Consider the following 22,304-nt stretch of genomic DNA (forward strand, 5'->3'; position numbering starts at 1 on the left):
GTAACTAGAAAATGTCCGTTTCCAGGCCTGTCTGGTCAGCACCTTTCACCAGCGCTAAGTTCACTTTATGAGGGAAATTTATCAATCCACAATGACTGAAAAACTCCAAAAATTGAATTTATGCTACAGCAAATCCTGCTACTGCGAGTATAATAGCTAGGAGCAACTCTACAACTAGCATTCACATATTAGTCCATACAGTGACTTTTGCTGGAAGGGGTTGGTATGGCGGTAGTTGGGAGTTTTCCTGCATGTCAGTGCTTCTCTGTCCTGTCCATTTCTTCCAGGTGCTATTTTACAGAGTCTGAAAAGGCAGTGCAGCCTTTGCTACCTATGAGGTAGTAGTCAGTGCACTGGGCTGGGAGTCTGGAGAGGTGGGTTCTTTCCTGGTTCTGCTGCTAATCTCCTGTATGACCTTGGACAAGCCACTTCACCTCCATGTACCACTATTTGCATCAGTAAAACTGGAATAATGACACGTCCCTTCCTTTGTAAAGTACTTTGATATCTATGAATGAAATGAGCTATAAAGAGCTAATTAAATCCTGTAGTTCTCTCTCCCCTCCTCCTGACTGAAAAGGACAGTGTCAGCATAACTATTGCATAAAAGTTAAAAGATGGGAATGACCTTTTATTATTTCTTTCAATTCAAATGCAAAAGAGGACTTCCCTCCACATCTGTAGGCACCTTAATATTTACAGAACAGCCACCCAGCAACATAGCAAAACCCACACACAACAAAATTAAAAGAACATAAACAAGCATTGAATATATGGAATATAGCCTATTCCATTATAATTTCTATACCTTCAGACCTCTCCAAAAGCCATTGCAAATAAATGGTCTTTGCAGCATATTCTTAATGGCAAAAGATTTGGCCTATATGGGAGTGGCATTGGTGTAAGGATGTAGGATCCAGAATCTGGGCATGCGCACAGAGAACACCACATCAGTAGCTCCCTCTTTTGTATACCAAAGGGGGTCCATCTCGGGCTCTCACATCTGTGGTGGTGTGGCATGGGAAAAGAGGCAGTCTCAATCAGGCAGGTCCCAAACCGTTTCGGGCTTTTTAGTGAAAATCAATGTCACTTGAAACCCCACAGACAACTAAAGTAGGTCATGGAACATAGGAATCATATGTGCTCAAGACAAGATACACAGCTTAATAAGCAGGCCGCTTCCTTCTGTACCCAGCTGCATTCAAGGTGTTTCCCCCTATATGGGCCTTGTATTCACCAGGAAACAAAAGTGCATTCTCATCTCAAGTTAGCTAACATGATTTAAAAACCTAGTGAAGACAAGGCAATAAGTAGTTTTCACGAGTGATCAGGTTGAGTTAACACACCTCTTTTTTCCTAGCGAAGACTCAGCAACGGAGGGTATTGTAGTAATCCAGAAGTGACGAAGGTGTGTATAGCAGTAACCACATCCACATCTGAAAGAAAAGGTAGCAACCTCCAGGTCAGGCACAGATGAAAAATGCTGTCCTGGTTATTTGCTATAATGGGATCATTCAAAAGCAGTTAGGAAGCTAACACCATCCCTAAATTGTGAACAGGTGTGACCAATGGCAGTTGAACATTCTCAATCAAAGGGACCAGTATAATTTTATTTCATCACCTTTGGCTGCTTCCCCCAACCCACCATCATCACCTCAATCTTGTCTGGATCGAGATTTAGCTAGCCAGCCCTCCTTTATGTTCCAGTCCATTGTCTGGGTCAAATAAGATGGACATAAATCTGGATGATGTTCACATACTGAAAGCACCACAGCCCATGCCTCCTTACTAACCCTCCCAATGGCCCCATATATACACTAAAGAAAAGGGGTAACAGAATGGTCCCCTGTGGCTTCCTGCCTTTGGAAAGTGAAGCAACTGCCCGCAACTAACTGTTGTGATCTCTGAGAGAAAATAACAAGCCACAGAAGGGCAGCTCCATCCACTCCTGACAGCATTCCCAAGCAAGTTGATGGCACCTCCTAACCAACAGTATCAAAGGCAGTTGATGGATCTAACCATATCAGCATGGACACCTGATCTTCATGCAATGCCAGAAGATCATTCACTAAGGCAATCAGCAGAGACTCTGTGCCAAAATCAGTTCTCTTCTCTGACTGATAAAGGTCAAGGAGATCTGAGATCTCTAAATGCTCTGTGAATTTTCTTGCCACAGTCTTCTCAATAATCTTACTCAAGAATGAAAGCTTGAATGATAATTGGCCCAGCTCATCAACAGCAAACAATGTTTTCTTGAACAAAGGCTGAACTTTCAAAGCAAAGAAAGGTGGTTACTGGTGGAAATAGTCATGGACATAATATTTTCCCGCTGGCCTTCTCCAGCCAAAAGGGGCTTAGACCCAAATCACGGGTTGGGACACAAAATTCTCTCACCACTTCCAATATCTCAGTGAGCAACACTAGCTGAAATTCAAGCACAGATGATTTTTATCATTTATAACCCCAAAAACATTGCTCTGCTCCATGGATGCAGGTTGCTTACTCTGAATCTGATCAGTTTTGTTTTGTCCACAAAATAAAACATTTCCTCACAGCTGGGGGAATTCAGGTCAGCCACCAAGCTATTGACAATCCCAAACTAATCTGCAGTCTGAGATTTTTCTGGATGATATGGTGAAGGTAGAGAACCAGTTATTTGTCCACCGCATAGCCGAACTTCAAAATATTCATATTACAGCTGATCAGCTTTGGCATAAAATTTCTGCTATTGATGCCCTAAGCATCTTCCTTCTCACTTCATTTGTTGCAAGTCATTAGTAAGCCTGTGAGGATGAATCTGGAGAAGAAAATGTCTATTTCCTGCTCACTCAGTGGTGGATGAAAGAGTATTTTAAAGTCCTATGAAATTCTTGATGGAGGGATCTGTCAGAGGAACAAAACATTCTTTCCCAGGATATGTCCTGATTCCATTAACCTCCAAGGGTGGAGCATCTAAACATTTCCCTGCCCTAGCAGAAGAGAAAGAATCCCCTACCTCAAATTGTAAAAGCCAATGGTCAGTCCATAATATATATGTGTAACCTTCACTTCATTAACCTCCAATCCAGATACCAGATCAACAGTGTGCCCAGCTGTATGAGTTGAGCTGTCTGTTACCTTGGATAGCCCCCATGGTCACTATGGTAGCATGAAATCCTCTACATGGTTATTGAAATCACTTCAGTGATGCATTCAGTGACCCTACTGCCACAATAGTAAGAACATAAGAATGATCATACTGGGTCCGACCAACAATCCATACAGCCCAGTATCCTGTCTCCCAACAGTAGCCAGTGCCAGATGCTTCAGAGGGAATGAACAGAATGGCACAATTATTGAGTGATCCATCCTCCTGTCATCTAGTCCTAGCTTCTGGCAGTTGGAGGTTTAAGGACACCTGGAGCATGGGTTTGCATCTCTGACCATCTTGGCTAATAGCCATTGACAGACATATCCTCCATGAACTTATCTAATTATTTTTTTAACCCAATTATACTTTTTGGCATTCACAATATCCTCTGGCAACGAGTTCCATGGGTTGACTCTGCATTGTGTGAAGAAGAACTTCCTTGTGTTTCTTTTAAATCTGCAGCCTATTAATGTAATTGGGTGACCCTTGATTCTTCTGTTAGGTGAAGGGGCAACACTTACCTATTCACTTTCTCCACACCATTCATGATTTTATACACCTCTATCATATCCCCCCCCTTAGTTGTCTTTTTTCCAATCTGAACAATACCAGTCTTTTTAATCTCTCCTTCTATGGAAGCTGTACCATGATCCTAATCATTTTTGTTGCCTTTCTCTGTACCTTTTCCAATTCTAATATATCTTTTTTGAGATGGGGCAATCAGAACATCAGGCAGTTTTCTAGGTGTGGGCATACCATGGATTTATATAGTGGCATTATGATATTTTCTGTCTATTTATTCCTTTCCTACTGGTTCCTAACATTCTGTTAGCTATTTTGACTGCTGCTGCAAACTGAGCAGATTTTTCAGAGAACTATCCACAATAACTCCAAGATCTTTCTTGAGTAATAACAGCTAATTTAGACTCCACCATTTTGTATGTATAATTGAGATTATGTTTTCCGAAGTACATTACTTTGCACTTATCAGCATTGAATTTCATCTGCCATTTTGTTACCCAGTCGCCCACTTCATTGAGATCCCTTTGCAGTCAGCTTTGGACTTAACTATCTTGAGTAATTTTATTTTGTCTGCAGACTTTGTCCACATGCTTGTTAACATTTTCAAAGAATTTTAATAGATTGCTGAAGCATGATTTCCCCTTACTTAACACCATGTTGACTCTTCCCCAATATATTGTGTTCATCTATGTGTCTGAGAATTCTGTTCTTTACTATAGTTTCAACCAATTAGTCTGATACTAAAGTTAGGCTTACCAGTCTGTAATTGCCAGGATCACCTCTGGAGCCTTTTTTAAAAATTGGCTTTACTTTAGTTATCATACAGTCATCTGGCACAGAGGCTGATTTAAGCAATAGGTTTCATACCACGGTTAGTAGTTCTGCAATTTCATATCTGAGTTACTTCAGAACTCTTGGTTGAATACCATCTGGTTCTGGTGACTTCTTATTGGTTAATTAATCAATTTGTTCCAAAACCTCCTGTACTGACACCTCAATCTGGGACATTTCCTCAAATGTGTCACCTAAAAAGAATGGCTCAGGTATGGGAATCTCCCTCACATCCTCTGCAGTGAAGACCAACGCAAAGAATTGATTTGGCTTCTCTGCAATAGCCTTGTCTTCCTTGAATGCTTCTTTTGCACCTTGATTGTCCTCTGGCCCCAATGACTGTTAGGCAGGCTTCCTGCTTCTGATGTAGTTGAAAAAAAAATTCTATTAGTTTTTGTGTCTTTTGCTAGTTGATCAAATCCTTTCTTGGTCTTTTACACTTGACTTGCCAGAGTTTATGCTCCTTTCTATTTTTCTCAGTAGGGTTTGACTTCCATTTTTTAAAGAATGACTTTTTGCCTCTAACTGCCTCTTCTACTCCGTTGTTAAGCCGTGGTGGCATTTTTTTGTTTGTTTGGAGTATACATTTAGTTTGAGCCTCTGTTACTGTGTTTTTAAATAGTCTCCATGCAGCTTGCAAGTGAGGAACCTAATTGGCTCATGCTGGGATTTTGCAGTACAGCAGGGTGATTAGTACACTAAAACAAGTCCTATCTTAAACCCATGCCAGGACATGCATACAAGGTGCGGAGGCAAGTGATGTTTTAACCTAGACACAAATGGCACAACTACACCACCTCCTTGCTGATCCCCAATTTAGTTCATGATAACCCAAATATCTGACTGAAGACAACTGCACCAAAACCAGTCCAGGAGTCAGAGGGGTAGCCATGTTAGTCTGTATCAGCAAAAACAATGAGGAGTCCTTGTGGCACCTTAGAGATTAACAAATTTATTTGGGCATAAGCTTTTGTGGGCTAAAACCCACTTCATCAGATGCATGGAATGGAAAATACAGAGGCAGGTATAAATACACAGCACATGAAAAGATGGGAGTTGCCTTACCAAGTGGGGGGTAAGTGCTAACGAGCCAATTCAATTAAGGTGGAAGTGGGCTATTCTCAATAGTTGACACGGAGGTGTGAATACCAAGGTAGGAAAAATCACTTGTGTAGTGCTAATGAGGCCAATGAAATCAAGGTGGCCCATTTCAAACAGTTGACATAATTTCAGCACCCCATGTCCTCCCTCCCCAATGCCCATATTCCATAGATTCAAACATTCACTCTCTCCACTCTCCGTTTTAGTGCCAATCCTTTTGTGAAACAATTTCTTCATCAAGTCAAAAAGTATGATCTGTCTCAGGTCCAGCTGGGACTGAGGTCTTACAGTAGTTAGCCTCCTTGATGGAGTCCTGGTTGGTGGAAAGATCAGTCTATAGTCCAGTGGTGGAATGGCTCTGGATACTGGCTACTGGAGAGTGGGAAATTCCTTTGAAAGAGGGCAGCCCCGTTACATGGAGCATCTAGCCCAGTTCAGAGCAGATCGGGATTGTTATATTTAATGGTTCATCTTGCCTCACATGTCAGCACCTTCAGCCCCATGATCATTTTTGTTGCTTTTTGCTGAACTCCCTCCAGTTTATCAATATATTTCTAGTACTTTTGTCAGCAGAACTATATATGCAATATTCTAGATTAAAGCTCTGCCAAACTATGGAGAGGGAGATTGTTGTTTCCTCATCTATGATGTGATGCCTGTACTTATCTCCAAATAGCTCTAGCACTGTTTTGTATTGTGAACCTCGTTTAGATAGGTGGACAGCAGAGGGCTTGGTCCTTCCTGTCTCTCTTTCCTTTCCATTCAAGCCTTTTTGCCAAACTCCAGGTACGGTGCCAGTCCAGCAACTGGGAGCGCCGCATCATGGCGGGCTTGCCTCTGGACAGTACCAGGTCTTGACAGTGCTGGAGGCTTGTCTCTAATGGCCAGGGGTTGAGCTGCAGTCATCTTGATGAGATCTCTTGCAGCCTCAAAAGTGTCTCGGGTGGAGGGCCACCTCCACCTGGCACTGCCCTGCTGGAGAGTCGCTGTGAGCCGGACTCAACGGTGCCTTCTGGCATGCCGGAGACAACGGCATGGACTCTTGCTGCCTGGGAGCCGGGTCCTTCCTCTGGTGAAGCGAAGCATCCCCTGGCAGTCCCGCAGCTCTCTGAGGAGAGTGCCCTCTGTCAGACTCTTTGCGGTTGTGGGGCACTGGAGAAGTAGAGTGGTGCTGGGCCACTGCTCCTTATTGCGGTGCCACTGGGGATTGCCGGGGCTGAGGGTCTCTCACACTAGCGTCCTTCCTCGGCACTGATTTGTGGATTGATGCCAGAACGCTCCGCACTGATGCACTCAGGCCTGGGCCTTGGTGGTCAGGAGCCGCTGGACGGAGTGCAGCTTCCATGTGCAGCTGCGTTAAATGGAAATCCCGTTCCTTTTTAGTCCTGGGCTTGAAAGCCCTGCAGATCTTGCATTGGACTGATGCGCCTCCTCCAGACACCTCAGGCAAGAGTCGTGGGGGTCGCTATTTGGCATGGGCTTATGGCATACACTGCATGACTTAAAGCCTTGGGCTTGTGGCATGCCCCAGAGCCCAAGAAGGGGTGAGGGGATAGGGACGATCCCGCTCACTAACCTCTATGCTAACTATACTAAACTACACTAACAACAACTACTATACAAGAAACAAAGAGAGAACTAGATAACTAAGCTAAGGGAGCACTTGCAAGGCAAGCGAGACGGAGTTCCAAGAGCTGCCACGGACGGTAAGAAGGAACTGAAGGGGGGTCGGGTTGGCAGGGTCATATATTGAGCACCATGAAAGCGCCACTCCAGGGAGCTCCCCAGCCAACCTGACGGGAGCTGCTAAGGGAAAAAGTTTCCGATGACTGTGCACGCGGCATGCATGCATTGATTGGAATCAACACGAACAAGCACTTGAAGAACACTTTGTTACTCACTTTCTCTACACCATTCATGATTTCATAGACCTCTATCACATCCCCTTAGTAGTATCTTTTTTTAAACTAAACAATATCAGTCTTTTTAATCTCTTTTCAGAGGGAAGCTGTTCTATATCCCTAATCATTTTTGTTGTTCTTCTCTGCAGCTTTCCCAATTCTAATATACCTTTTTTGAGACAGCGTGACCAGAATTGCACGCAATGTTCAAGGTGATATATTTTTATGTTATTATCTAGTCCTTATTGCTCACGTCCTCGGCCTTCCATTTATTAATCAGCCTGGAAGAGGTTCTGGGTGGGGGGAATCCCTGTGTGATTTCTTTGCAGAGCTCCCGAAGCTGGATGGAGATTTGTGTGTGTGTGTGTGTGTGTGTGTGTTCCTGTGTAGGAGTCCCCAGCCCTGCAAATGCGGGGAGCTGGACCGATGAGTGCGAGGGCCCAAGGCAGTCCCTGGGTGACTTGGAGCTATGTGGGTCAATTACCGCAAATGCAGCGAGCTGGCCTAGGGAGAGTGTGAGGACAAGGGGCGCTGAGGGCCGCACGTTCTTGGCAGGAGGCGGGGTGGGGATTGGCGGGGCTCTGGGGCCGGCGAGCAGTCGGGCCCCAATTGGTGGGCAATGCTGCCGCCTAGTGCCGCTGCGTGGTCCGTGCGGGCTGAGCAAACCGGGACGGAGCTTCAGCGCCCCACAGACGCTTTAGGAACCAGCGCCGACCCCCGCGGCGGTGGTGCTGCTGCGAGCAGGGGCCCTGGGGCGAGGAGGCTCCTGGCTTTGTCCCTGTGGACCCCCAGCTACACCGCCAGCGGGTTTCCCGCCCGCCCGCGCACACACTGGGGGACCAGGCACTTTGCCCCGGAGCTTCTCGGCACCGCGGGCTGCTCTGGCCCAGGCAGCGCCCCTGCCCGGCCCGCCGCCAGCGGGGTCTTTGCCTCTCCGGTGGGAACCGCAGCGCGCTGGAACCGTTCGCTTGTCAGCTCCGGAGCCCGTCAGCGTGGCGTGTGCTGCCAGCGCCCCCCTGCATACATGAGTCGCCACCTCCCCGCTTTGCACCCAGGGGGATGTGCTGCCCTCGGGAGTCGGGGGAGACTCACCAGCCCCTGCGTGAGAGATCTACGTTACGTAGCCCCTGCCAGGCTAATTTTTTCCTGAGGCCACAGTGGAGCCACACTTCAACCAGCACCACTGGCGCCTTTACCTCTCCTGCTATTTGACAGACAGGGAGGTGGGGGGGCTGCAGTGTGGCTATGGGGGAACAGGCTGGTCAGGCATCCCCCCGCTAGAAGGGAGCTGTATACGGTCTTTAATGGAGAGAGAAGTGTGGGCGCTACCAAGTTTCTGTTAGGGGTTGTCAGTATTTCTTAAAGAAGCTGAGCAGTGTAATAATGTAACCAGTAAATACATTGGCAATCGATTTTTCAGCTGGGCCAGTTTATAGCTAATTGTAGGATGGATGGTGGGGAGGGGATATAAGAGAATGGGTTGAGGCTGCTTGCAATATTTTGTTTCCAGGTATAAAAATGTGCCTATTTGGTGCTTAATGCCCTTGTGCAATTACAAAAGCTCAAACAATGATTAAGCTCAATCTTCTGAATAAGGAGATGGGCTGAATTGTGGGTGGAATAAAGCCCCCATTTCTCAGCTGTGCAGGTGCACTTACTGTCCCCTGCCACTGGCTGGAGCCTGCTCTTTACCCCCCTGCCACCATCCTTGAGGCTGCCTCCTGCTACTAACCCCTTGCCCCCTAATCCTGGCCTTTACCTCCTGTCTTCCTTCCTCACCCAGTTATTTAGTACATTCTTATTGAGTTTTCCCATACTCTTGCTTCTGTTGCCATCTTGCCTTGTAACCCCTATCCCTCCCTGTACCATGGCCCATCTTTGCTGTCAGAAGGAACAGGACGGGGTGGTTCTGAGGGAAGGAGGCGGTATTTGGCATTCAGTTGTACCATCCTAATAAGAGACTGCCCCTGAACCAAGCACTAGGGCCAGAGTTATGGGGAAGGGCTGTCTTAGAAATAGCTGCAGTCCGAGTATATTCATTTATCTTCCAGCCAAAGAGAGTAGGGACCTAATAAGTATTAGCAGAGAGGGAAGAACCCTCACCTCTTCTGTAGTGGACAACCTACCAAAGAGATTCTGCACCAGCAATTTGTGGTCTAGGACACAAGACTTTTGGTCCATACTTTTATGGGCCCTGTGCCCATTGTAGTCCAAAGAGTGCGAGATTAAAAGGGCACTGCAGTCAAACACAGAAGTTTAACACTATGGAGCAAGGGCTGCTGCAGTCAGCACTTCAAACCTTGGAGGCATATGGGAGTAAAATTGGCCACCTCCTTGGGCTAATTCACTCCTTCCCCACACTAATATCAGCTGTTTCAGTACCTGGCAGGGGGTGCTACTGTGAGGGAGGGGAAAAAATTGGCACGCAGAATTGGCTTAGTTGCTCTCTGGGTGCCAGCCAGGATCTCAGCTGGGAAAGCTGTTAGCTATTCTGTCTCTCTCTCTCCCTGCCCCTCTCCCCCCAAATGAAATATTTCAGCTTAACAGCCTCTGATCCAAGTTGTTCTTGGACTGCATCTTCTTTACTTTGCCCCATTCTGTTTTGCTACAGTATTCAGGGTAGTTATTAGAGAAATCAGATGAAGTAATTCTCTCTCCTCACTATTTCACAAGATCCATTCTTTCCCCCACTGTAAAAACAAACACACAGAAGGATTTGTAGCACATTTGTCACTTCAGCCAAATGGCAAAAGGTAACAGAAAGGGCAGCACTTGCCAGGTTTTTCTGTTGGGAAGACTATGACGCAATAACTCCTCTCCCAGAATATGCTTTAATTTGGAAGATGTAAAGATGTTTCCCTTGTGATGGGGCAAAAAGTGTCTTAATTGAACAGCTCTTGCACATTTGGCAGGGGGATTTGCAAAAATGCACATGCTTAGTTTGTCTAAACCAGGGGTGTTTAGAGATGAGTGTAACTGTCAAGGAAAGAAAGAGTGGGTGGGCTTTTATTGCTGCTGAATGCAAGTCATTTTAGTTTATCCCTCAAGGCAGCTATAAGTAAATATGATTTGTTGTATACTTCTGATAAAGCATGTTTCTCTACACTCTTACAAGTTAGGTGGAGACTTTGCAAACTTCTTCAGGTACTCATGGTGTTGTAAATGTTTAGAGGCCTTGCACTAAAGCAAAGGGAAACAACCTCAGACAGAAGGGACAGGGTTAAAAAAAAAAAGAGGATAGGGAGAAATCATTTAATCTTCAAATCACAGCTGGGGTAGCTCTGTCTAGAGAAATTAGAATCATGAAGAGGGAAGGGAATTGACCTACTATAGATCCTTTAGTAGCCAGAATGTTTGTTTCTATAGCAGAACAGCTCTGTCCCTGGGCCAGTAACTTGTTTTTTCTGCAGGTAGGAGCAACATTTAAAAACAAAAAAATCTAATCTTTGGTAAATACTCACAGGAGAAATACAGTAGCCATATACCTCTTGCTACTTCAATTTAAATCCTCATTTAGATGATAGTGAAAGGAATTTGGTTTTAACTTAGGGCTTGTCTACACTGGCAATTTACAGCGCTGCAACTTTCTCACTCTGGGGTGTGCGAGGAAAAAAAAAAAACCCCAGCGCAAGTTTCAGCACTGTAATGTGCCAGTGTAGACAGCGCTCCCAGTGCTACGCCCCTCATGGAGGTGGGTTTTTTTAAGAGCGCTGCCCCAGCGCTGTGCCACAACCACACAAGCCACGTTAAAGCGCAGCCAGTGTAGACTAGCCCTTAGAAACGTCCCATGTGAAAATCTATGCTCAGAGGCTGGACAACCGTGGATGGAGTGAAAGCTTAGTGTTCGCTCACTAGTATTAGTCTCCTGCTCTCAAACTCACTCCAAATTTCATTTCCCCTTGAAAAGACAAGTCAGCTCTGGATTGGTTTGAAATCATTGCAATGCCACTTAAGGTTGAATTGACATTTAGTTAATGCGTTTGGTAGATTTAATTAAAGAGGGGAAAAAGCACTAGTGTCACTGCCAAATGTGGAAGGAATCTAAGTTCTGGCAGAGAAACCTGAAAAACACTCTCTCATTCTTTATTTCATACAGCTTAGGGCTGGGGAATTCAGCAGGAAGGACTCTATGGCTGGACACGACAAGGAGCATTATGCAATCATGCCAGCGGCATTGGCATAGTGCCTAGTAGATGTCCTTAGGGGTCTTCAAATACAGCCTCAGCCATTCATTTCAGTTTATCGATTATCTTTTCTCCACAGATGGCAATATTAAAGAGCTGCTGGCCAAAGAAGTGGGATTTATGGTAGAAGAGAGGGAGAAAACAAAAGAGCCCACTTTGCTTGAACCAGGCTGTGTTTGTAGTGAGACTTGCAGATTTAACAGAACACATACCTTTGAGTTGTTAGTAGAAGCTTGTGTTAACTTCTGTTTTCAATTCCAAAAACTCTTTAGATGACTTGGCCACCCACTTTTCACCTTAACCCTTCTCTTTCCACGCATCACCATGTTCAAGAACAAGTTGTAGTACAAATACAGAATACCTTGCACTTACAGCATTTTCATCTTAAAATCATAGAGCCAATTATATTAAATCTCAACACCTCTGTGAAGCAATTCTCATTTTATAGATGGGGAGACAAGGGGCCTAATCCGGTACGACAAGCACCCAAAATAGGGATTGTTGTATTGAGAGGAGAGCATAAAATGGGACTTTAGTCAAGACGACTCCTCTCAAATACACATTTGCACACTGACTCAAAATTGTGTAGGGGAAACCATCATCACCTACCCTGGGGACACGAAAATGCAGGTAGTGCCCTCCACCCTCCTTGGGGGAAAATTGCAGGGAGGAATCAGCCAGTAGGGGCACCTGCAGAAGCAGCCAAAGCAGGGACCTTCAGACGTTCAGAGAATTTTTCATAGTTTTGACTAGACTTTTTCCGCTCTGTGCTGAGTGGCTGTTTGCTCCACCCTGCCGCTCCCTCCAGGTCTTTCCCTCATCTTCAAGTTGTATCTGCCTCTCTTACCCTTTCTCCATCATCCTTGCACTTAGCTCATCCCCTCTTAACTAAACACACCCAAAGCCCCCTAGACAAACCCTGGAATGAACATGCCTTATGCTGCCATCACATGGTTGACTCTGCTTGTGTTTTCATCCCTTCCCCCCATCCCGTGTCTGTCTTGTCTGTTTAGATTGAAAGCTCTTCAAAGCAGGGACAGTACTGCTGTATGTACAGTGCCTAGCATAATGGTTCCTCATTCTTAGTTGGTCCTTAGGCAGTGATATAGCAAACATGATTAATAATAATGACTGAAGTTAATTGGAATTTTTCTGTTGACTTCAATTGTAAAGATTAGGATGACATGAATTAACTTCATAGAAGATTAGGGTTGGAAGAGACCTCAGGAGGTCATCTAATCCAACCCCCTGCGCAAAGCAGGACCAACACCAACTAAATCATCCCAGCCAGGGCTTTGTCAAGCCAGGCCTTAAAAACCTCTAAGAATGGAGATTCCACCACCTCCGTAGGGAACTCATTCCAGTGCTTCACCACCCTCCTAGTGAAACAGTTTTTCCTACTATCCAACCTAAACCTCTCCCACTGCAGCTTGAGACCATTGCTTCTTGTTCTGTCATCTGCCACCACTGAACAGCTGAGCTTCATCCTTTTTGGAACCCCCCTTCAGGTAGTTGAAGGCTGCTACCAAATCCCCTCTCACTCTTCTCTTCTGCAGACCAAACAAGCCCAGTTCCTTCAGCCCTTCCTCGTAAGTTATGTGCCCCGGCTGTCCTCTGCTGGACTCTCTTCAATGTCCAATTTCTGTAGTGGGGCCCCCCAAACTGGACACAATACTCCAGATGTGGCCTCACCAGTGCCGAATAGAGGGGAATAATCACTTCCCTCAGTCTGCTAGCAATGCTCCTACTAATGTAGCCCAACATGCTGTTAGCCTTCTTGGCAAGAAGGGGACACTGCTGACTCATATCCAGCTTCTCATCCACTGTACGCCCTAGGTCCTTTTCTGCAGAACTGCTGCTTAGCCAGTTGGTCCCCAGCCTGTAGTGGTGCATGGGATTCTTCCGTCCTAAGTGCAGGACACCGCGCTTGTCCTTGTTGAACCTCATCAGATTTCTTTTGGCCCAATCCTCCAATTTGTCTAGGTCACTCTGGACCCTATCCCTACCCTCCAGCGTATCTACCTCTCCCTCCTTAGTGTCATCTGCAAACTTGCTGAGCGTACAATCCATCCCATCATCCAGATCATTAATAAAGATGTTGAACAAAAGCGGCCCCAGGACTGATGCCTGAGGCACTCTGCTTGATACCGGCTGCCAACTAGACATCGAGCCGTTGATCACTACCTGTTGAGCCCGACAATCTAGCCAGCTTTCTATCCACCTTACCCGCCATTCATCCAATCCATACTTTAACTTGCGGGCAAGAATACTGTCGGAGACCGTATCAAAAGCTTTGCTGAAGTCAAGATATATCAGGTCCACTGCTTTCCCCATATCCACAGAGCTAGTTATCTCATCATAGAAGGCAATCAGGTTGGTCAGGCATGACTTGCCCTTCGTGAATCCATGTTGACTGTTCCTGATCACCTTCCTCTCCTCCTTCCAGTTCACTTCAAAATAACATTTTTACTATTCTCTACCTCTGCTTCCAAATGAGTCATGTTTGATGGGAACTTTGCACTGACCCAGCTCCGAGTTCAGAAGTGACTGGAGGGCGAAAATATTAGTTCCTCTGTTACACTGGGGAATGCTATATTGAGGAGAGTTATTGGTTAGTTTCCTCTCCCCCTTTACTAGCATCAGTCTCTTTTTTAGAAACCATCTCCTTACAAGTAAATAGACGCATTGCTCCAGCTCAGACCACTCCTAATAGTAAGACTTATGTTTAGGACCAAGAGAGCATTGTGATTTCTGAGACAGTAGCCCATTTCAAGAGGGAACAATGTCTGCTGTTTCTAATACTACAGAAATTCAGGGAGGCTCTGGTTTCAGCACAATTTCCTAAAGGTTTTGGGTTCTATTTAAATAGTATGTTGGTCCACCTAGCTTGTTTCTGACATGAAGTTATAAATAACATTTTTGCCTCAGAACCATCCTGTTCCTGACTTTAGAAGGACTTCAGGACCACACAGAAGATGCAATGTTGCATGTGCAATTTTGATGTCTGCCTTCAAATATTATCCATGTTAAAGTTTGATTGAATGGGGAGAACAAATCATCTGTATACTATAGCTTGCGGTCTATGTTTTTGTTGGAATCTGGTAAGCCTGTGGCCTAGCAAGAGAGAGGTACAATTTACTATCCCTTGCAAGGACCATAGCTAGCTATATCAGATATTAAATATCTACTGGTAACTGGAACCTGGTCTGGAATTCCTATTGTTTACTGGGGTTCACATATCCTCTTTTTGGTCAAGAAATTATTGTATTTTTTTTTTTAAGGGAAGGAAAAAGATCCAGTACCTCTCCAAGTAAAGGAAGATGGATATAGTATCAGGCTCAATTAGATCCAATTGTGATGGCTTTCCCCAAAGGGAACAATGCAGCTTTTGTGATGAATTCCCAACAGAAAGCTTGGAGTTTTACAAAAATAATCCTGCAGCCGTCTAGGTGCTGGCCCTTCTCCCTGGGGTGCAGAGGAGAACCCAGTGAAACTCTGCCCTCCTAACAGGAAGTGGAATTTTTTTTAAAAGTGTGTGTGGGGGGGTGTCTGCAGCATGAAAGAAGGAATTATGAATGTTTTAGTCTCAGTCAAAAATACACCAAAATATACAAGCCAGAACAGATTACAACTGGCGACAGCCATAACCTCTTTGCTAGGGCTATATTGTGGAGAGCTCACCTACCTGGATGTAACTTGAGAGAAGCTGGCTAGGATAGAATAGTTTGGATGAAACAAAGTAGCCTGCTACAGCACTAGAAGTACTTAAAATGCAAATGTACAGGAACTCCAGACCATCCCCCACTGCCCCTCCTCTGCATGGAGGAAAGCAGCTTAAATACAGCCAGGCCTGGAGAGGAATGTTAAAAAGAGGGGAAGAATCACCCTCCTCCTTTCCATAGGGACCCTCACATGGCGAGATTCAGTATGCATGACTGAACAAGCAAGCAAGCAAGGACAGCTCCTCTTTTAACTTTCCTGAACAATGGCTTTGCTCCTTCCATCATTTCACATTCTCTCTAACCCCAACCCTTCTTAAAAAAAAAAAAAAAAAAAAAAAAAAAAAAAAAAGGGGGGGGGGGAGGTGGGAGGGAAGAGAGAAAGCCCTGCTGCAGTACTTAGAGGGGAGAAAAGCTTTGTTTCATGCACTATAAACAGCTTAAGCCCCTATCTCAAACAACAACACAAACCTCACATCATAGTCTAAAAGGGACCCTGTCAGGTTAGAAGTCATGCGTTAAAAAGAAAGATTTCTATGGTACAAAAGGACATCTTAGATTATTCGAACAATGTTAAAAATCCAATTTTTTCCCATTTCCTCTTTACTTTTATCTCAGTGTGTACAATGAAAAAGTGAAACAGCATAGTCAGTTTTCTAGTTATTCACTTGCAAGTTCTCATGCACTAGCAAAAGACAGCAAGTTTGTGTTGTTATTATTGCAGGAAAATGTTTAGGGTCTTTTTGGGTGTGGGGAAAGAGTAGAAAATCAGTTTTCATGGATTTTTAAATGCAACAGGAACATTGCCACCTGTCTTAATTTTTTTTTAAAACGTTTTCCCCCCTAAAGTGTCAAGTTTGATCTACTATACATCACTTTACACCATGTCCCTTCATAACAAATTTGATCAATTGCCGTTTACCCAACCCCAAAATGAACTGGTACCTCAACATTAATCTCTACTTTCACTCAATTTATCTGAGCAAGTCAGCTGTTCTCATATACGATATTGGTCCTTCCAAAAGGAAGCAACGCTCTCTTGTAAACTTCTAATTATGACATTACTCAACATCCTGCACAGGATTGACCAGACTCCCCATTTCCTTTTACTCAGACCAAGTCACTCACTAAAACAAGAGCACAGGCCAAATCCTTCTATAAGCTATACACCACACTTCTTGCAACCAGTAGACAAGATACCTACCTTTAAAAAACCAAAGACAACACAGATACAGCTTTTTTTCAAAAACATACTTCATATTTCCTCTTTTATTATATAAATATCAGTTTAACCTTTTACTGTAAGAATATAAAATGTTTTAAGAGGATCTTTGTTATTTTTTATACAAATTCACAAACAGTACAATTAATCCATAGGGGTCTCTGGGTTTGCTTTAACTCTATGGTCTGGCCTGTTATTGTGGAGGATTTGAGATTCTGAATTTAAAAAAAAAAATCAGTAAAGAAAAAAGGCCAACATTTGTTTCTTTAAAAATTCATCAATTATTCTTCCTCTTTAAAATAATAATTAAAAAAAATCTAAAGAACCAGCTCCATTTTACTGACAGAACAGAGATAAGACAGATGAATTTCAGTCTCCTCCCCTTCACATCGCAGCCTCAGGCCCTGCAGGCCTGTTCTGCTCCTCTCCCCACTTACAAACAGGAAGCCTCACACAGTGACCTTTTTTTGTAGGTGAATTGGGAGGGAGAGGGGAATATTTGCATATTTTATATATATATATATATATATATGAAACTGAACTTGCATTTCACACATTTCAATACCCCAATCCTCAGTGTGGATTCTCACATGTTACACATGTTTGTGCTAGAGGAATAAAAATGCAGAAGCACAGTTAGATCCCCAAGCCCCAGTGGAGAGGGAGGGAGAGGCACAGTCAGAATGTGAAGGTGGGGCATGTTAGGGAAAGCTTAAAAAAAAAAATTAACCAAAAAAAAGTTACAAACCCAAGGGGCATCTTTCCAGTCTAGGCACAAAAATGTTTCAGTCTCAAAATCTCTTTCTTGTAAGAATTCCAGGGCTTTTGAGAAAAAATAACAAATTAAAACGAGGTAGCCAGACATTATATATATATTTATATATATATATAGAATATATTCAGCAGAAAAAAACGTACTTTAAAATCCACAAGAACAGCAACTTCAAATGTCTTTAAAAATAAAACCATGGAAGAAAATGAATACTGAAGAAAGAAAAGATGAGAAAAACTGGGATCAGAAACAGGATGTAAGCAAGGGGAGGGTGGTGGTGGTAAGAGGCTGTTTTGTAGTAGTAATTTTTTGTACGCATTTCAAAATAAAACCACGTCACAGTATCTCAAATGAAAGCAAAAATGAAGCTGGAGATTCTTTCTTAAGTCCTCTGGATAGATAGGAGCTTGGTCATCCCCTCTGCCCCATTCACCCCCAATCCAAAGGGGAAATGGATGTGTGGCTGGATATGTCTTTATCCCCACTTCCAAGAAAGAGAAGGCAGGGAGGAAGAGAGAGAAAAATGAAAGGGAAGATGAATAGCTAAGGTGACTCCATCCCTCCAGTGCAGGTGGGACATTTGAAGAGACTGGGATCTGTCTTCTTCTCTATTGGGAATAGGGTAAGGGGGAAATGGTGTCTTCACCCCCAGTACAAGGAGGAGGGAGAAGTATTAGGAGTCTACCTTCAGCCCAATGCAGGGAGATGGGAAAAGAGTGGAGGGTCTAGGCTCTCTCTCCAACCACAGTGCAGGGTGCAAAGGAATCATGTCCCTATACTCAACTCAGGAGGGGAGGGGACCAGTGTAGCTCTCTCTATATCCAATGCACCGGAGAACTGGTGTCATGGGAGATTGTATCCAACCACAGGGCAAAAGCGGGTAGAAGTGAAGATGAGGGTGGGACTGGAAATTGATGGAATATGTATAGCTGGGAAAGGCTATTTCTGTCACAATCCCCAGTTGGAATGGGGAAGAAAAGAATTGGAATGGTATGACAAGGGGGTGTTTTTGTACCCAGGGCAGAAGGACTGGGGTCAGTGGATATGGAACATGTGATTAATAAGCTTTTTTTTTTTTTGGGGGGGGGGAGGGGGGGAAGAGGGCAGAGGGGTTGTTCCCATTTCCATCCCCATCCCCATTCGAGAAGGTCCCTATTCCCAAAACTGAGCAGGACTGGAGGTGAATAAGAATGGGGGACTTTCTTCATCAATCCCTAGTGCATGAGGGGGTAGAATCATAGCTGGAATGGGGAGGGGTATCTCCAGCCCCAGTGCATAAAATTGCAGGCCTCTATCCCCAATGCAGAGAAGGATGAGGAAAGGGGTAATGTATTCCCAATGGAGGACTGGTGATGGCATGGAAGAAATGGAGGTTCTCTCTCTTCCCTCTCCTGCCCCAGCCAGTGCAGAGGTGGGTAGGTGGCATGGAAAGGATAGGGGTGGGCTCTCTCTATCCCTCCCTCCTTCCAGTGCTGGAGTAGGCAGGTAGCATGGCTCTGTGTGTGCCCTCCCTCCACTCTCTCTCTCCTCCATTGCAGCAGTCAGTCAGTGAGTCCCTCCAGAGAGATGGAGGTCTCCAGGTGCCCCCTCCTCTCACCTGACCTTCTCACTCTCAGTCATTTGCCAAAGTCCCAGGTTGAGCACCTTGAGACAGGGCAGCTGGGTGATGCGCTCCAAGCCCCGCTTAGTGATGCGGGTGCAGCCATAAAGATCAATGCCTGTGAGCTGGCTGAGGTGCTCTGCAATGAGCTCCAGGCCCTTGTCAGTGATACGGACACATTGGCCAATGTTGAGTGTGCGGAGCCCATGCATCTGACGCACCATACGGTTGATGCCCTCATCGCTGATGTGGCAGGAGCAGAGGGAAAGGGAACGCAGCCCATCCAGGCCCTGTGCGATATAGGCTAGGCTCTGGTCCCCCACCTTGTCACAGAAGGAAACATCAAGGCCCGAAAGGCGCAGGCTGCCCATGGCCAGATGCATGATGCCGGTGTCGCTGATGTTGTCGCAGGAGCGCAGGTTGAGGCTGCGCAGGCTGCTCATGTGGGACAGGTGGAGCAGCCCCGCATCTGAAATGCCCCCACAGAAGCTGAGGTTGAGCTGGCGGAGGCGTCCCAGCCCTCGGGCCAGGTGCTTTAGTGAGAGGTCGCTCAGCTTCTGGCAGTCCTGCAGCGTGAGCTGCTCCAGGCCCAAGCAGCCCTCAGCTGCACTGCGGGTCATGCCGGCCAGGTGCCCAATGCCCACGTCAGAGAGGTGGCGGCATGAGCGCAGGTTGAGGCTCTTGAGGCGCTGCAAACCCCAGGCGATGAGTAGGAGGCCGGTGTTGGTGATGTTGCTGCAGCCGCCCAGCTCCAGCACCTCGAGGCCCTTGAGGTACTGGGCGATGCGGCCCAGGCTGCTGTCGGTGATCTGCTTGCAGAGGCTCAGGTTAAGCGCCCGCAGCGAGCCGATCTCCGCCACAAAGGCGTGGCCCAGCCCGTTGTCGGTGAGGTTGTAGCAGCCGCTCAGGTTGAGGCTCTCGATCTCCGCCATGCCCTGGATCACGTAGCTCAGGCTGCGCCGCAGCGACAGGATCTGCACCCGCCGGATGCCCCGCGCCGCCAGGCTGGGGAAGAGCGAGGGGTTGGCGCGGCGCAGGTGCAGCTTGGCCTCCACGCCCCGCCACACGGAGCGGTGGTAGGCGGCGTCCCGCCAGGCCGTGCACACCTGCGCTGCCCGGCCCTTGTCCCGCACCTCCAGGTACCCGAAGATCATGGCCAGCAGCTCCGGGAACAGACACGAGATGTGCGTCTCCATCGCACACCCGGGCCCGGCCGCCGCTCCCGCCGGGTCCTCGCTGCTCGGCTCCTCCGGGCCGGGCCGGCTGCCGCGCCCGCCGGATCCCCGCTGCTCGGCTCCTCCGGGCCCGGCCAGCTGCCGCTTCCGCTGGGTCCCCGCTGCTCGGCTGTGGCTGCTGCCGGCTCCGGGGCCCTCACATCGCCGCCCCGTGTGACAGGCCAGGGGGACGCTGCTCGCGGAAGGGGCCCGGCCCGGCTCTGGGGCTCCGGCCGTCGCCTCTATCCCCGCTCCGGGCGGGCCGCGCTGCGACCCCCGCGCTGCTGCAGCCGGTGCGGGCGGGCCGCCCCGTGCCGCATTGTGCCGCCTACCCCGGGCGGGGGCTCCCGGAGGCTCCTCTCGGTCCCTGGTGCCGGCTCCGAACCCGCCGCCTCCTTTGTCTCCGAGCCGCCTTCCAAGCCCGCAGCCCGGGGCCGCCCGCTGCCCCGCGCGGGGGGAGAAGGGGCCGCGCCGCCGATACCGACCCCGCCGCTCTGGGCCCAGGCTCCGCGCTGCCGCCGACGGGATCCGCCTGCTTCGCTCCTCCGCGCTGCGCTCGCCGCTGGGCCCAGGCGCCGCGCTCAGGCCGGGGGGGAGGGGGGAGAGAAGGAGGCGGCGCTGAGCTGGGTCTGGCGACGGCTGAAGCCTTCTCCTCCCCCCCAGCACAATGGTACGATCCGGAACACTCCGAGCCGTCACCCTGGAAACAGCGCGGCCCATTCTCTGCGCTCGCGGATTAACCCCTTCCGCGCCGCCCCTGCCGCCTCGCCGGGAACTCCCGGCCGGGAACTCCCTTCCCCCACAGCCAGCCTAGACCTGGCGCCTCTTCCTCTCCCGGCGGAACCATCCCCCACCGGGCCGCAGCCCAAGCCCCCGCTCCCGTCCGGCCCAGCAGCACCCCCGGGACCCAGACTAGGGGCCTGGACACGGTCACCGAAAGAGCCATGCGCTGCCCCTGCCTCAACGCTGGTCCCTGCCCGCAAGTGTCCCCAGAGCCCCCGGAGAGCCCCCCCGGCCCTCCCCCCGCCGGGCCGCCGGGCCCCCCCCCCCCCCCCCATCACTGCCACCCCTCGCTCCCGGCTGCTGGCAGGTTAAGGTCACAGCTTCCACCCCCCCCCCCCAGCCAGGAAACGCCGTAGCCATATGTCTGGGCAACTTCAGCTCAGCTGTAAGGGCCCCAGCCGCCCTGGCTTTGTCTCGATTTGGGAGAACTAGAGCCCTGGTGTAGGCAGGGCAGCTTGTGTCTTAACAGGCCTGGGCCTCTGGGTTTCAACTCGACCAGCAAGCACGTGCTGAAGCACAGCCTGCCCTGTCTGCGCTAGAGTTGTTAGGGGAGGTGCTAGCTAACATGGCCTTTAAAAAAAACCTTTTTCACCCTTGTCTAGGCCTAATTTCCCATGAAGCTGCATAGGAATATGTGAGCTGAGAGATTTGGTTAATTGTATATCAAGGTGACATTAAACCACAAGGCTGGCTAGTACATTGGCTCCACACTAGGAAGTGAAACCAGGACAGAAATTTGTTTTCAGCAATGGGGCATGTGAACAAATATTGAAAGTGGTGTAAGTGCTAATGTAGACCAGGCAGAGGTCATTAAAAGGCATTTCAAGAAAGAGTGCTTGAAACTTGTATTTGCCCGGTCTTAACAGACTTTTGTGCATTAGTAAACAGTTAACATGGGTGCAGCTGCACTTATGTTAAAAACAGCTTAAGTGCTCGTATAAGCCAGATAAAACTTTTTTCAAAACAATTTCAGAAAACAATATTGCCTTTTTCTATTGGAAAAGTACAACAAAATTCCCAGTGGGTCAAGGGAAAGCCTTAGGACTCATTTTTAACACTGTTTTGGTAACTTACTTTTTAGCACATTTAACTAAAACACTAATAAAACTGATCTGATTATTGGAGCCTAGATTAATTTAGATAATTTTTTCACATCTTAGCTCATAGAGCCAAGAAGCTCCTATGAGCCTGGCTGAATTGATAGCATTAGTTTTAATTATTTTGTCAGTGTCTCCAGTGTAAAAAAGGAATTTAAACTGTTCTCAGTACTGATTCTGGGGAGATAATTGGTGAAAACCATTTCACCAATGGTTATTTCACCTAGC

General features: G+C 47.2%; 2 protein-coding genes across 3 annotated transcripts in view; one reads left to right on the top strand and one right to left on the bottom strand.

Annotated features, from left to right (window-relative positions):
* Window positions 1–22,304, top strand: part of WNT5B (Wnt family member 5B) — a 98,196-nt gene that overhangs the window by 34,641 nt on the left and 41,251 nt on the right. The gene's annotated exons all lie outside the window — the stretch shown is intronic.
* Window positions 18,470–20,856, bottom strand: FBXL14 (F-box and leucine rich repeat protein 14). Its single transcript, XM_034780863.1, has one exon. It carries the CDS (start codon window positions 20,176–20,178, stop codon window positions 18,976–18,978), a length of 1,203 nt encoding a protein of 400 aa, XP_034636754.1. The 5' UTR covers window positions 20,179–20,856; the 3' UTR covers window positions 18,470–18,975.

Source organism: Trachemys scripta, chromosome 1 (genome assembly GCF_013100865.1).
Source record: "Trachemys scripta elegans isolate TJP31775 chromosome 1, CAS_Tse_1.0, whole genome shotgun sequence".
NCBI classification, from domain to species: Eukaryota; Metazoa; Chordata; order Testudines; family Emydidae; genus Trachemys; species Trachemys scripta.

Bases quoted from the DNA above. Each gene is read 5' to 3' on its own strand.
- FBXL14 (XM_034780863.1), bottom strand. From the start codon at position 20,178: ATGGAGACGCACATCTCGTGTCTGTTCCCGGAGCTGCTGGCCATGATC.